Here is a 15,110-nt window from a genome sequence, read left to right on the forward strand (position 1 = left end):
ACCCTCCCCCCAATAGGCTCATATGTTTGAATGCTTGGTCCATAGTTGGTGGAACTGTTTGGCAAGGATTAAGAGGTGTGGCCTTGTTGGAGGAAGTGTGTCACTAGGAGTGGGATCTGAGGTTTCGAATGCTCACAGAATCCCAGCTCTCTCTCTGTCTCAGGCTTGTGGGTCAGATGTAAGTTTTCAGCTGTAGTGAGAATTTTGGTTTCTTTAAAAATCCACTTATGTGAATATGTTTTTGTTTTAATCCCAGGTGTGGGATATAGAGTTGCTTCAGATTGTCCACAGCTGCTCACTATGATTGTCTTGTGCTCTAGAAGTGATTTTTGCCAGCTGCAGATAGTTTATGTTTGGACTTTTGGGGATTCTTGAGAGGGTATAAATGCAAGAGCCCCGAGAGGACCTGGGGCAGCTGCTGCTCCCCCTGCTGCTGCTTTTGCTATTGCTTGCTTGCCTGTTTGCTCTTTCGTTGGATTGCTGATTGGAGATATTCTGACAACAGAGATTGGACTTGCCCCAAGGAACCCCACATCACTAATCAGCAGGAAGTAGACCAAAGAGGTTTAAGCCCCCTTTCTCTTCTTGTTGAGGCCCTCTCCACTCCACGCTTGGCGGCCACTGTTTCCCCTGCCCAAGCTGCCGCTCTGGTCTTCGGGTCAGGGTCTAGCAAGAGAGAGAGAGAGAGAGAGAGAGAGAGAGAGAGAGAGAGAGAGAGAGAGAGAGGAAGGATAAAGGGGAAGAGACGCGAAGAATGGAGACAAGACAGAGGTTCTGATCAAGTCTCTAGTCTCATTTATTGAAGGGAAATCTGGGGTATTTATATGCTTTTGCCACGTGCCTTACAGGTGTTGATATGACGTAAGCCTTACAGGCGTCTATAGCGTGGATAGCACTGCACCGTGCGCCTTGCAGGCTTGGATACTACGTGCGCCTTACAGGCGTGTATGGCGTAGATAGCAGTGGACAGCACGTGAACCACATGCCTTGCAGGCATGGATACCACGTGCGCCTTGCAGCTGGGGGCAGTAAACAACAAAACAAAATATGTGGGATATCAGAGTGTGCTTCAGCTGTTGTAGGCTGTTGAAAAACAACTCTCATGTCAGGGTATATGATTCAAGATGGCTGCATAGCTGATAGCCGCTTTCTGCTAAAAGTCGGCTCCCAACATCTTCTAATCTTCTTTCTGTTCCACCTAGTGTTGGGGGTTGGAAGGTATTGGGGTGGAGTAAGGGTTGGAAGGTATTGGGGTAGAGTAAGGGTTGGAAGGGTGGTAGATAAGAGAACCCCCCAAATAGCCCCAAAAGTATGCCAACACTCAGCTGCTGCTCCAGCACCATGTGTGCTGCCGTGCCCCCATGAAGGCCTTACAGTCACACTCTGGAACTGTAGGCACGCCCCCAATTAAATGCTTTCTTTTATAAATTGCCCTGGACATATTGTCTCTTCATAGTAGTAAAAAGGTAACTAAGACAAGTTGATGTTATCAATATCAGTAACAAATTAAAAAAATAACTACTTTCCTAAACAACAACAACAACAACAACACTACAGACAGGCATGGCTTTGCTTGACATGTTTTTCTGCAAATATCTTCTTTATTGTTTGGCTTCAAGAAAAATATCTATATTCTCATATTTGCATTTGCGTTTATCTGTTGTGATTTGCTGTTTTGAGACAAGAATAAAAAGAAATCCAGTCTTGTGGAGACACATAGGCAGAAGAGGGACAAACATTTTTACAGTCTTTTCAGATGGTTGTGGACATTCTTCTTTGATACTGTACAAAATGCACAAGTAGTTTTTTTTAGAGGTTAGCTACAATGTAAAAAACCAAAGCATAGCATAGTTTTACTTTTTTGACTCATCACAATCAATCTGTCTTAAGCTGGGCAGTGTCACATGCCTTTAATTTCAGCACTTGGGAGGCAGAAGCAGATGGATCTCTGTGTGTTTGAGGCCAGACTGGTCTACATGGTGAGTTCTAGGCTAGGAAAGCTACATAGTGAGACCATTAAAAACACCAACACAAACAAACAAACAAACAAACAAACAATCAAAAACCAAAACCAAAAATCAGACACTAGTATCTAATAAAAAACAAAAAGAAAAATATCTGTCTTATGGAATAGAAGACTCAAAAATAAATCCTCATGGCTACACTACAGGTTTTGGCAAATGGATCAAAATTTTACCCTGGAAAATAAGACAGCCCCTTAAATCCATGGTGCTGGGAAAGTTGAGCATCCATCTGCAAAAGAATGGCACTGAAATCTGTATCTTTCAGCCTTCATACAAACCACCTCAGGGGGCCAGGGAGATGGCTCGATAGTTCAGAGCACTTACGGCTCTTGCAGAAGACCCAATTTGATTCCCACCACCCACATAGTGGCTCCCAGACACTCATAGCCCCAGTTCCATGGGAATCCAACAGGCACATACATGGTGCACATATATGTAAGCAGGGAAGACGTTCATAAACACAAAAGTAAAATAAATAAATCAAAAAATAATTTTAAAAGATGGCTCAGCAGTTGAAAGCAATTACCCTTGCAATGGACCTGGGTCCAATTTCCAGCACCCACATGGTGTGAGTCACAGCCATCCATTTTTGAGGGGATTAGATGCACTCTTCTGATCTTTGTGGGTACCAAACAAGCACATGGTGGACATCCACTTATCCATCCAGGCAAAATGTTGACATAAAGATAAAATGAATAGATCTAATAAAATTGTAAAAATATCAACTCAGAATGGATCAAGGACTTTAACACAAAGGCCTAAACACTGAAAGTGCTAGGAGAAACCATGCAGAAAACTCTTCAAGACATAGACACAGAAAAAACCTTTCTCTTAACAACTCTAGTAGTGTAGTATGTAAGCCAAAAAATTGACAAATGGGATTACATGAAATTGAAAGGCTCCTGCACAGCCAAGAAAACAACTGAAGAGACAGAACCTACAGACTGGGAGGAAATATTTGCTAGCTGTACTTCAGACAAGGGGTTAATGGCTAGCATATATAAAATAAAACCAAAAACATCCCCAAATCTTCCTACCCATAAGTGGGAATAAACTGAACAGATAATTTTCAAAAAAAGAAGTAGCAAAATGGTCAGCAAATATCTAAGATGGTGTGCAACATCCCGCACTATCAGGGAAATGCAAGTTTAAACAACTCTGAGACTCCGTATCATGCTAGTGAGAACAGTAACATCAAAGAAGCAAGTGGCAACACAGTGCTGAGGATGGGGGAAGGGGGGGGGCTCTTGTACATAGCTGGCGGGTGTGCATTCTTGTATTCACTATGGAAATCAGCCTGGAGGTTTCCCAAACAACAATCAACCAAAGCCCCAAACCACCACCACCACCACCACCACCACCACCTCCACCACCACCACCGCCACATCTAAAAACAGAAGTACCATCTGACCCAGCTATACCACAAGTGGGCACAGACCCAGAGACTCTAGTTCTATTTCTCTCCAACATCCATATTCACTCTTCTGCAATTCACAAAGTAGGAACTGGGACCAGCTTGAACATCAACTGATGAATGGGTAAAGAAAATATGGACTGCATATGCAATGGGATTTATTAAAAAGATTTTTAAAAATTTATTAGTCCACTCCCATTGTATGTGTGTGTGTGTGTGTGTGTGTGTATGTGTGTGTGTGTACAGACAGAGGTTAGAGAATAACTACTTTTGGGAGTTGATTCCTTCTTTCCACTGTAGGCTTGGGTCCCCATAGGCTCATATATTTGAATGTTTGGAAGACTGTTTAAGAAGGATTAGGAGGTGTGGTCTTTCTGGAGTAGGTGTGGCCTTGTTGGAGGTGTGTCACTGGGGCTTTGAGATTTTTAAAAGCTCCTGCCAGGCCCAGTCTCTTTCTTTCTGTCACCATCTTGTGGATCAGTTGTAAGCCCTCAGCTACTGCTCCAGGGCCATGACTACCTGTCACCATGCTACCTACCATGGTGATCATGAGCTAACTTTCCGAAACTGTCACCAGGTCCCCAATTATATGCTTTCTTCTGTAAGCTGCTTTGATCATGCTGTCTTTTCAGAGCAATGGAACAGTAACTAAGACCCCATTGGTTGGGGCTGGGGCTGATGGGTGACGGAGCATTTCTCTAGCATGCTTATAAAAACCTGGTTCCTTTCCAAGCACATACACACCCACTGGTTTGTATTGCACTCCTAATGGACCTTCATGCACAAATAATTCCTAACAATGTACATCTTCTACTCAGAAAAAGTTAGTGTGTTGATTTAAGCAGATCTTCCAAATTTTGATGGATTCCACTATAAAACCCCCATGGTTTCATAGCCTCTAAGGCATAGACTCTGGATGTCACAGTCTCGTAATGTGATACTTAGAAGTTCCTACATGATAAGAGGTATACAGGTAGCTCAGCAGTGGAGAGCGCCTGTTGCTCTTGCAGCGGGTCTGAGACCATTTCCCAGGATCCTCATGGTGGCTTACTCCAGTTCTGGGTTATGCAGCACTGTCTTCTGCCCTCCGTGGGCACCAAGCATGTACGTGGTACATGCACATACATGCAACTAAAACACACAAACACAAAAAATAATATTAATCTAAAAACTGAAAAAAAAATATAAAATAGAATTCAGGCATGGTGATAGACAACTGTAGTTCTAACCCTATAGGAGAAGGAGGTGAGAAAATTAGAAGTTTGAAGCCAGTCTGTGCTACACAGAGATTTGTCCTAGAAAGAGGGGTGAGAGGAAGGGAGGAAGGAAGGAATAGGCAGGAGACTTACTTTTAAAAGCTTTCACACTCCTCAGAAAAGTTTCAAGGCACTGTTAAACTTATGACCTGAAACATCCTAATTGACAAGTTTTAAAAATTTCTAGTGTTCCACTTGAAGTCTTGGATTTTTATCATTGGACACAATACCGTCAGCTGGCATCCTTGAAAGTGACAGTCTCATTGAGACATTGCCTGCCAAAGACCTGCTCTGAAATCTGTCAGTCACTCTTTGATGACAAATGCTGTTCCAAAAAAAAAAAAAAAAAAAAAAAAAAAAAAAAAAAAAGCCATTTGGTTTGCAGCTCCAAGAATTGCACACTTGTTTTCTTTTTTTTTCTCAAGTTCCAGTTCTCAGTGTGAAACACAAGTGATTTACTAATTCTTCCTGTCTTATCACGTATAACAATAACATGCTCTGCTCTCCAGAGTCAAGGGGATTCTGAGGTGAGGTCGGCTCTGTGTCAGTCAGTATCTGTGCAAAGCACGGCTTTGGAGATAATGCCCGGCATCAGCAGGCCTCGCCTTGAGTCTTGATGTCACCTTTGTTGATATTGGCTCAACTGACAACTCAATTAAAAAAGAAAAATCACACTTCAACACCATTCCAGAATTGTTTCTTACTCTGAAGATTCCCTGTCAGGGACCCCAGTGGTCCACAGACCACACTTCTAGTGGATATCAGTCCTGGATGCAACCTAACCTTTGTCCAATAACCCTTGCTATTTTTTTAAAAAAAGATTTATTTATTTTATGTGTATGAGTACACTGTAGCTGACTTCAGACACAGCAGAATCTGGCATTGGATCTTATTACAGATGGTTGTGAGCCATCACGTGGTTGCTGGGAATTGAACTCAGGACCTCTGGAAGAGCAATCAGTGTTCTTAACTGCTAAGCCATCTCTCCAGCCCCTAACCCTTGTAATTAAATCTAAAGTTTGCCACCGTTGCCGGTTACCAATTTTACTTTTTAACATGGGTTAAAGCATTTTAGGCCAAAATGCTTTAGGGACTCTAATATGGGACAATTTGTACATAAGCCTTAATTAGAAAGAATGAAAGGTCTAAAAGTTTCACTTTACAAGAATAGTTTGATATTTATTTATTTATTCATTCATATTCAGTCTCTGTAGAGACTGTCCAAAATTGCCAATGCCGGCTATATTTCAAATCATCATGGCAGGGTATTGGGAAAAGTTAATTAGCTTTAATCACATCTAGGATAAACCTCACTGGCTACGACACTGCCACTGTGCAAAGCTAGTTTGACATTATGCTTTCTATAATCTAGGTGTTCGTTAAGTCAATGTCAAATAATCACACCTACAGCTCATAAATTGTGGCAAAAGGTGAGAATGCTAATATTATCCTTATTTATTTGTATGTTTGCCTGCCTGCTTCTCTTTATAGGTGTACCACCTGTGTGCAGTACCTGGGGAGGCCATAAGAGGACACTGCATCACCTGAAACTAGAGTTAGTTGTGAGCCACCCGATGTGGGTTCTAGGAACTGGACCAAGGTCCTCTGCAGCTTCATTTCTCTAGCCCCCATTTTATGGATGTTCTCAGTGACCTTATTATGCTTGGCACTGCTAGTTTTTCTTTAGATATTAAAAATCTGGTAATCACCAGTTAAATCCTTACTGGCTAAGGTCACTCAATGGCCAACTTCCATCCTGGTTGAGAGGCTTCAAGTTGGGAACACCTTTGCTCTACTATACAGGACTTGTCTCTAACTAACAAATTACAAGGCTGTGACATCTGAAGCTTGGGGACTTATGAACGTCACACCTAGATCTCTAGGAAATTTTCTCTGTACATTCTGATATGAAAACAAGACTTCTCCATCACTGTAGCTCAGAACTGGAATACTTTAACCATATGATTTTCTTTTGTTTGTTTGTTTGTTTTTTTCTTTTGGGTCTGGATCTCACCATGTGGTTCTGGCTGGCCGGGAACTCACTATGTAGACCAGGATGGCATCAGATTCATAGACATCTGTCTGCCTCTGCCTCTTCAGTGCTGGGATTAATGGTGTGCTCCACCACGTCTAGAATATGATGTTTCTCTCTCATCCATGTAGCATGCTTGCAAACACTCGGTACACAAAGTGCTTGGTGGGTAATGACTTCTGGGAGTCTCAATGTTGTTCATCCCCATCCCCAAATAGAAATTCATCACACTGTATATGGCAGACAGCTGTTAGGTGCCCCCAATGCTCCCAGTTTCCTGTTATTTATGTCATTGTGATGCCTCCTTTCCTGAACTGTGAATGAGAGGGGTGGCTTGTGTCTAATGAACAGATTCAGGAGAAAGTGTGGGGATGGCACATCTGCGATTAAGTTTTATAGAACTGTCTCCTGTCTTGCTCCCTGACTTTATTGCTATCTGGGCTTGAGTGCTTTGAAGATGCAAAACACTCTGTTAGAAACTCTCCCTGCTAGAACTTAGGGCAGCTTCTGACAGACAGATGATGGGGAATAAAGGCTCTGGTCTCTAGTCAGGAAGCCAGTTGAGCTCTCCCATGTGAATCTTTCGAGGAGATCTGGAGGGCTGTTAGTTTGATCTTAAACTTAACAAGACACCAGATAGGCTGGGCCTGAGATAACATACAGGGACTGTTGTGAACTACTAGGTTTTAGGATAATTTGTTACGAAAGTTTGGTTATGTAGCTATAGACAATGAATGCACCCTTGCATTTGTCTATTTCTCTAGCAGGACCAGAAATGAGCTGATCAAAGTCTGTTGGTCCTTATTCTATATGCTTAGATATTTACTGATCATTGAGGAGTGCCTTCCAGATCATCCAGGGGTCTGTTGCTCCAGGAACCCACTCAACACTGTATCAACTCCTGGGCTCCCAAGAGAATGTCCATAGCTGCCTTTTCCCACCCCAACATCATTTAGTTTATATACCAGAGACAGCACGACAATAAATTACTCCTTGGAGTTTGAAACTTCAGTCTGGTCTGGAGAACGAGTTAATACTTCTAAAGGTGGGGGACACAGCAAACCAGTTCACCAGCGGAAGTGCAAAATGCTTGCAAGCTCCAGGTGGGAAATCTGGGTTTCGGTGAGAGCTGACTCCCTGCGTGCAAAATCAACAAACGAGGGCAAGGGAATACCTGTTTCCAGAGGGGGCTGCCAGACTGAATGAGATAAATCGCGTGAACCGCTCATCATACTGCCTGCCCGGAGCAGAGTGAGCCAACAAGCAGTTAGGATTCTTCCATGGGGTCTTAGGTCCTGATCGGCCCGGGCCACCCAGGGGCGGGGCGCAGCGGGGACCCAGCCGAGGTCTGCCCCGCCCACGCGGGGCCGAAGCCCGTCGAATGACTCTGTGCAACGTGTTGGTGGCTGCGGCGGAGGCGCGGGTTCTTCCGGGCTCTGCAGCTTCCTGCGGAGCATCGCGCAGCCTCCTCGGCCGCGGGAGACCCCGGCGCAGGCCTCCGGGGTGCGAGCCACTCGGACGCAGACCTCCGCACCGTGCGTGCGCACAGCGCACCATGAGCGCCGGGCCACCGCCGCCACCGCTGCTGCCGCTGCTGCTGCTCGCGCTCCTGGCCGCGCCCGCCGTCCTTGCTCGCAGAGCCGAGTCCGCCTGGGCCTCACAGTCCGAAGCAGACCACCAGCCTCCGCCCAGCCCGGGGAATGCTACCCAGCTGGGATCTGGCATGGCGGGCGGGGGAGGTTCCAACAGCAGCGTCGACGCGGTGGTGACCCGCATCTCCAGCCTGCTTCGCGACCTGCCCACCCTGAAGGCGACAGTGATCGTGGCGTGCGCCTTCAGCGCTCTGCTCATCGCCTGCCTGCTGCTGCGCGTCTTCAGGTGGGTCGCGTCGCCCAGCTCCTTGCCCGGTTGACTCCACGGGCGGCGTCGCCATGCTGCTGCTGCTGCTAATGCCACCGCGCGCTCGCTCCACCTGCGCGCACAGGTGCTCGCTGTCGGCGCGTTCCCGCTGGGCGCGCACCTTTCTGCTCTCCTTGCCAGGGTGGGATCCGGAGGGCGGGCGCGTGCATTTGGTTCTTCCAGGCGCACGTCAGCAACCGTTTCCCCCTTTAAAGCTGTTTGGTGTGTTCCAAGTCCTAGATTCTATTGCTTTCCTCTATTCACGGTTAACATCAACTCTGTGGAATTTATTTCCATGCCCGTTTCACAGACGAGAAAACATTCAAAGTGAGTTTGGCTTACTCAGGTACTCAGCGGTGGAGGGTGTAGGGACCATTTGGACTAGGGCTCTCCTATCACGAACTTTGCTCCTTTCACCCTCTACCATCCACAGCTCTCCTCTGTCCCACCAGCTCGAACTGTCTTTCACCTACAAAAAGCAGAAAGGGATGCCAGAGGAACCTGGGATTCTTGCTTTACACCAGGTGTTGGCTACAGGCTTCAGGAGGTTTGGTGACTCATGATAGTTTTGGTGACATTCCTCATTGTTCACTTGGAGTCAGCGAACGCCCAGAACAGCCCTGAGCTTCGAGGTTTGAAGCATGTAGCTCAAAATAGTCCCACCCCACACAGCTGTATACTTTTAAAAGAAGGCATTTGAACTATTTTGCCAGTCTGCTCCTTATTACCCAAGAGTGGGGGAGAAGACAAGGCATCATGTGGCCAGATGTGAGGGGACAGGGTTATGTGTTTAAGTAGGACATGTGGTACTCAGGCCTGGAAGGGAGAGTCCTTGGCTTGGGTGTGGAGGCAAGGAGATCACTTAGTAAGATAAACTGCCTCTGGGCATGGTCTGTATCCTCTTCCTGGGAAGGCATGCTTGTTGAGTTTTTTAGGTAGACAGCTGCCAATCTGGATTCTGAGTTAGATAGGATTTGGAGCGTTTTAGGGCAGGGACCATTCCCCTAGCTGCTCCTTAGAGTGTGGAACAAGTATTGTGGGATTCTGGAGCACCCCGCAGCTCTGTGTGGCTAAAGGTGGGGTGGTGCACCTTGAACCTGCTGCTTGGTGGTCTGTTCTGTGGCTGTTGCCCCTGGTTATGCTCTCCTGTGGACTTGATTAACTAGCTCCAGCAGGTCTGGGCTGCTGGCCAGGGGTCCTTTATACCTGCTTGCTGTCCATCTTCTTAGCTTGTAGGCACTGAGTCCCAGCCCTAGTCATCCATCACCCAGAGCTCCTAACACCATTCCCCCTGCCTGTACTTCCCCTGGTGCAGGCTCCCCTCCCAGCACCACCTTTGATGGGCAGCACCTTCCTCATCTCACCTGGGTCACAGCGATGTTGTTCTTGCGGCTGGGGTTCCTGGCTGACCCTTGTTCCTCTGCTCCCCACCCTCCCTCTCCTGCTGGAATATTGTTCTCATTCTTTGATCTCCGTTCTACCTTCTACATTAAATCCTTAGACTTGGGGGCCAGGCTGGCTCTTTATGATTGGCATTCAGCCTTGTTCTTGAGCCTCCCTGTAAGTTCTGTCTGGTGCTCCTCTGCCCTTAGCTGTGCCGGACTCCAGGGCTCTCTGGAAGCACTGTGTGATCCTTTTTGCATTTATTTATTGTTTGTATTTGCTGTTCCAATCCTATAAGGCCTCAGTTTCTCCTGTGCTATCCAGTCTGGTAGCCATTAGCCACATGGAGAACTGGAAACATAACTCTCTGAACTGGGAGGCACTGTAGCCATGAACTTCACATGGAATTTATTAAGGGATATTTGACTCTTTTTCTTTTTGGCTAATTCTTTGAAGTAGCATTATTTTTTTTTTCTGAATTTTGATGTATTGGGTTAAATATATTAAAATCAGAACCGCAGATGCCACCGTTCCAATTCCAATCTGAGACTCATAATGATTCAATTCTATTTTGACACAAGTCAGCGACAGATTCCCAATTCAAATCACTGAAAAGGAATAAATAACTATGATCTCTGTCTCTCAGCCTGCCCTCCGCGCTCTCTCTCTCTCTCTCTCTCTCTCTCTCTCTCTCTCTCTCTCTCTCTCTCACACACACACACACACACACACGAGCATGTATACAAGCACAAGTTCCCGACAGGTTTAACCATGTCTTCAGGTTTCTTGTTTCTTTTGTTGAGCCATAAGGCTGGTCTAAAGAGCAAGCAATCCTCCTGTCTCAGCTTCCCAAGTGCTGAGATTATAGGCATGAGCCACCTTGTCTAGCTCTAGGTTTTCATATCTTTATGAAGGCTCTGGTGTTGTGTGAACCATACCGCAAACTTAGAAAGTCAGAGGGACTGATATTGTGTTGGCTTTTTATGCTGCTGTAGCAAAATCCCTGATAAAAAACAGGAACTGAGTGTGAAAGGTTGGTCTGAACTCGTGGTTTCAGAGGTTTCTGGGCCCCAGTGCTGTGGATCTGTGGCCAGGCAGGACATCATGGCCAGGAGGTGGGGGGTGGGGGGAGACAAAGCTGCTCACTAACTGGCTACTGGGAAGGAGAAAGAGTACACACACATGTCGTTTTGCTCTGCTCCTTGCCTGGATTCTCCCAGGACACCAAGTCTATACAAGCAGCTCACTGCTGACCTTTTTTTTTTTTTTTTTTTTTTTTTTTTTTTTTTTTTTTTTTTTTTTTTCCGAGACAGGGTTTCTCTGTGTAGCCCTGGCTGTCCTGGAACTCACTCTGTAGACCAGGCTGGCTTCGAACTCAGAAATCCGCCTGCCTCTGCCTCCCAAGTGCTGGGATTAAAGGCGTGCGCCACCACCCGGCTTTTTTTTTTTTTTTTTTTTTTATATGTTTATACCTGGGGAAGCTTCCTGGTCAGCCCCCTCCTCCCCGATTTCCCAGAGTACACCGAAGTCTAGAATTTCCTGTCCCTCTGCATTACCAGGCTGAGGTCTATGAAGGGCAGGGCTTCTCTGTCTCTTTAGCACCTAGTGTCATTCCAGGAATAGGCTGGCATTTAATAAAGATATTTTTAGCAAAAGAATGTTAAACTCCCGAGTATTTTACATTGTTGATGGCTCTCCAAGTGTCGCCTTTGAGTAGATGCACGGTCTTTGCAGGATGCCTATGAGCTGGTAACTTGAGTGGTACCTGTTCCTTGTCTTAGAAATGCAGAAAAACTGGGAAGAGAGTGTGATATTATTGCTTATACGTTAACACTCCTGCCTGTTTGTTTTCACTGAAGGAATCACCTTGCCAGACAACAGAACAAACATGGAAACATGTACCCAAGGAAAGATTTAAAAAAAAAAAAAAAAAAAGAGTGATCCATGTAGTGAGAACCAGCATCCTCTTGTTAGGCAGCCACACTGCTAAGGTTCACAAGTTTCCCCCTCTGATATTCTTATTCTGATGTTAGTGACTGGAAGAGGAAGATGAGATACGTGTATGTCGGGATATTCAGAGAATTTTGTTTTCATAGGGATAAATTTTAAATAAACGTACATAGGGCTGACTGTGATGGTGTATATCTGTAATCTCAGAATTGAGGAGGCTGAGGCAGGAGGATCATGAGTTGGCAGCTAGCTGCTACACAGAAGGTCCTTGTTAAAACAAAACACATCATATCCAGCAAAACATATCCAGCAATTGACACTGTGATGAGTTAATACTGATTGTCAGCTTCACAGGATCTAGAATCATCTAGAGGATGAGCCTTTAGACATATCTGTGACTGAGTTTCTAGGCTGGGTTCTTGAGGTGAGAGGATATACCTTAAATGTGGTCAGCACCATGGCCCGGGCTGCGGTCTCAGACAGAGTGTAAAGGGGAGAGTGAGTTGAGCATCAGTGTTCACATCTCTCTGTTTCCTGCTGCTGTGGCATTCCTGCCATGCTGGGTTGCACCTTCAAAATGTGAGCTGAAATAAACTCTTCCTTCCCTAAGCTGCTATTTCAAGTATCTTGTTAGAGCAAGAAGAAAAATACAGAATGTGTAATCTTCAGGAGCTGTTAAAAGCAATGACACGGGAAGGTGGTGTTGTGAATTAAGAAAGACTCAGACTACGGGAAAAGTAATGTGAGTGACAGGCCAGCCATGGATCATCGAATGCAGCAGATTACACAACGGCATGCCATGTGGGCTCATTTCACTCAGTTATAAATATATGCACACACGAGTGTACAAAGGAATATATTAGCATGTCCATATACTTGTAAATATGGGTGATTCTTCCTGTATGTATTTATACTCATGGCATGATTCCATGTCATCTGATTGCCTTTATAGCTCTCAGTCATGTATTCATGCATGCACACTGTAGTCTGAAAACCAGTGGGAAGACATCTGGGTGTACCCCTGGCCATGGGATTCCTATATTCCTCATTCTTGGCTTTCCTGGTTGGGTATCAGGATATGCTCTTTGCAGCCGTGCCTCTGGGGTCCTCTACTTGTACCTGACCTTTAGGATTGCCTGGCTTTCCGATGCTTTCCCATGTGCTGTAGCATCTCCTTGCTTTGTTCCCCGTTTCTTTAGTTTCTGCTTGACAGCTGTTTCTCTTCTCATGCATCTTTTGCATGTGCATGCATGTGTGTGCATGAGCACATGTATGTGCCAATGCAGGTCCCAGGAGGATTTTGGGTGTCCTCCTCCTTTGTTCTTTATTTCCTTGAGACAGGATCTTTTACCGTACTTGGCATTTACAATTTTCTTTTTTAATTAGGGATGGTTATCAGCAAATCCCATTGATCCTACTGACTCCATTTGTCCAGTACTGGCTTACAGGTACTCCCAGCCACATTCAGTTTTTTAGTGGTTTCTGGGAATCTGAACTCTGGCTTCCATGCTTGCACAACAGATGCTTTTGCCCACTGAGCCCCGGGACCCACATTTAATCTGGTTTTTCTATCTGTTTTAGTTACTTTACTGTTTCTGTGATAAAATGCTGTGACCAAGGCAATTTATAAAAGTTTAATTGGACTTTGGTTTTTGAGGGTTAGAGTCCAGGATGTTTCTATGTGTTAATATGTATTTTGAATTGTATTTAGTTTTACTTTTTATCACATTTTAATTAATTTATTTAGTGTGTGTGTGAGTGTGTGTATACGAGAGAGCGAGAGCTAGAGCGAGTGACACACACACACACACACACACACACACACACACAGAGAGAGAGAGAGAGAGAGAGAGAGAGAGAGAACAAATTGTTGGAGTCAGTTCTCTCCCTCCACCATTTGGTATCCAGGAATCGAACCCAGGTCCTCAGGATGGGCGGCAGGAGCCACTATTCACTGAGCCACCTTACTTGTCCTATGTATTAATATTTTGCCATCAAGGAAATCTATATAGGAGATCAAATCTGGAGAGAAAGGTGGGTTGATTCTAGAGCATCCTCTGGTGATCACATGGTGCATGTGAGTTTCCTGGAGGTCTAGTGGGGCAGACACTTCTGGGTATGATGTGTGATGCCATTGTGAAAGAGCAGGAGGGAGAGAAGAAGAAAAAGAAGAGGAGGAAGAGGAAGAAGAAGAAAAAGGAGAAGGAGGAAGAGGAGGAAGAGAAGGACGAGGAGGAGGAAGAGGAGAAGAAGAAGGAGGAGAAGAAGCAGAAGCAGCAGCAGCAGCAGCAGCAGCAGCAGCAGCTGCAGCACATGTAGAAGTAGAGAAAGGACTTTGCCTACTTGTTTTGACCTTGGGAGATTCTGCTGGCCTTGTGTGGATTCAGGGGGAGACCCTCAGAACAGAGACTGCTATTGTTAGGACCTTCTCCCCCAGGGATTCCCTTACAATATCCTTCCCTTTTGAGTTTTGGGGATTGGACTTTCCTCTCTCATGATGTGGCTGCAGGCCAGTGAAACGTTACACCTTTTAACCACAGCTTCCCACTCTGGCTTGGCTGGTCTCCCAGTTTTCCTGAACAGGTGCTATTTCTCTCCCATCTCTGTTGACTGTGTGTTCAGCCCCCTTCTTATTTCAAAATCTCTGTGACATCCTCTCATCTGAAAGAATTTGTTTCCGTGATTCCCCAGGGCTTGGAAAGACAAAAGTCTAGGTTGATTTAACATTGCCTGATGTGGTGGCAAGGGAGTAACCACCATGTTCTGGAGACGGTGACATGTCACACGTCCCATTTGCTTCCCTAGGTTTTTTGAAAGGGGATAACATTTCCTACTTACCTTATACTTCCAAAATTTTCTATTATTATTAATTATAGCAAGGTTAAAAGTTAAATATAAACAGTAACTCCACACCTGGGGTGGAACGCTTCGGGAGGAGCTGTCAAGCTGACTGGCCAACCATCCTGAACTTGTATCAAAAACCAAGGTGGAGATTAACCGAGGAAGACAACCAGTGCCCCCCCCCCCACGCACACACACCCACACCCTTGGGCACGTACATATAACGTCACCATCATGCAACGGCAAACATCCAGAGTACAAACTCTCAGACTTAGTTTCTGGTCCGCTGGCTGGCATTGTGAGCAGCTTTC

At 45.4% G+C, this 15,110-nt stretch overlaps 1 protein-coding gene and 1 non-coding gene across 3 annotated transcripts in view; one reads left to right on the forward strand and one right to left on the reverse strand.

Annotated features, from left to right (window-relative positions):
* Nucleotides 1-5,899: 5,899 nt before the first annotated feature.
* LOC117701675 (U4 spliceosomal RNA) lies at nt 5,900-6,037 on the reverse strand. Its single transcript, XR_004605801.1, has one exon. It is a non-coding gene; the product is annotated as a U4 spliceosomal RNA (small nuclear RNA).
* A 2,011-nt stretch (nt 6,038-8,048) lies between these two features.
* Fam174b (family with sequence similarity 174 member B) overlaps nt 8,049-15,110 on the forward strand; it is a 39,054-nt gene continuing 31,992 nt past the window's right edge. The window contains exon 1 of one of the 2 annotated variants that reach the window (XM_034490675.2): nt 8,049-8,604. In XM_034490675.2, coding sequence (XP_034346566.1) covers nt 8,108-8,604 — 497 coding nt within the window. In that variant the 5' untranslated portion in view covers nt 8,049-8,107. The remainder of the gene's footprint in view (nt 8,605-15,110) is intronic. The other variant, XM_076935920.1, reaches the window with a different exon arrangement.

Source organism: Arvicanthis niloticus, chromosome 1, assembly GCF_011762505.2.
Source record: "Arvicanthis niloticus isolate mArvNil1 chromosome 1, mArvNil1.pat.X, whole genome shotgun sequence".
In the NCBI taxonomy this organism is placed as follows: Eukaryota; Metazoa; Chordata; class Mammalia; order Rodentia; family Muridae; genus Arvicanthis; species Arvicanthis niloticus.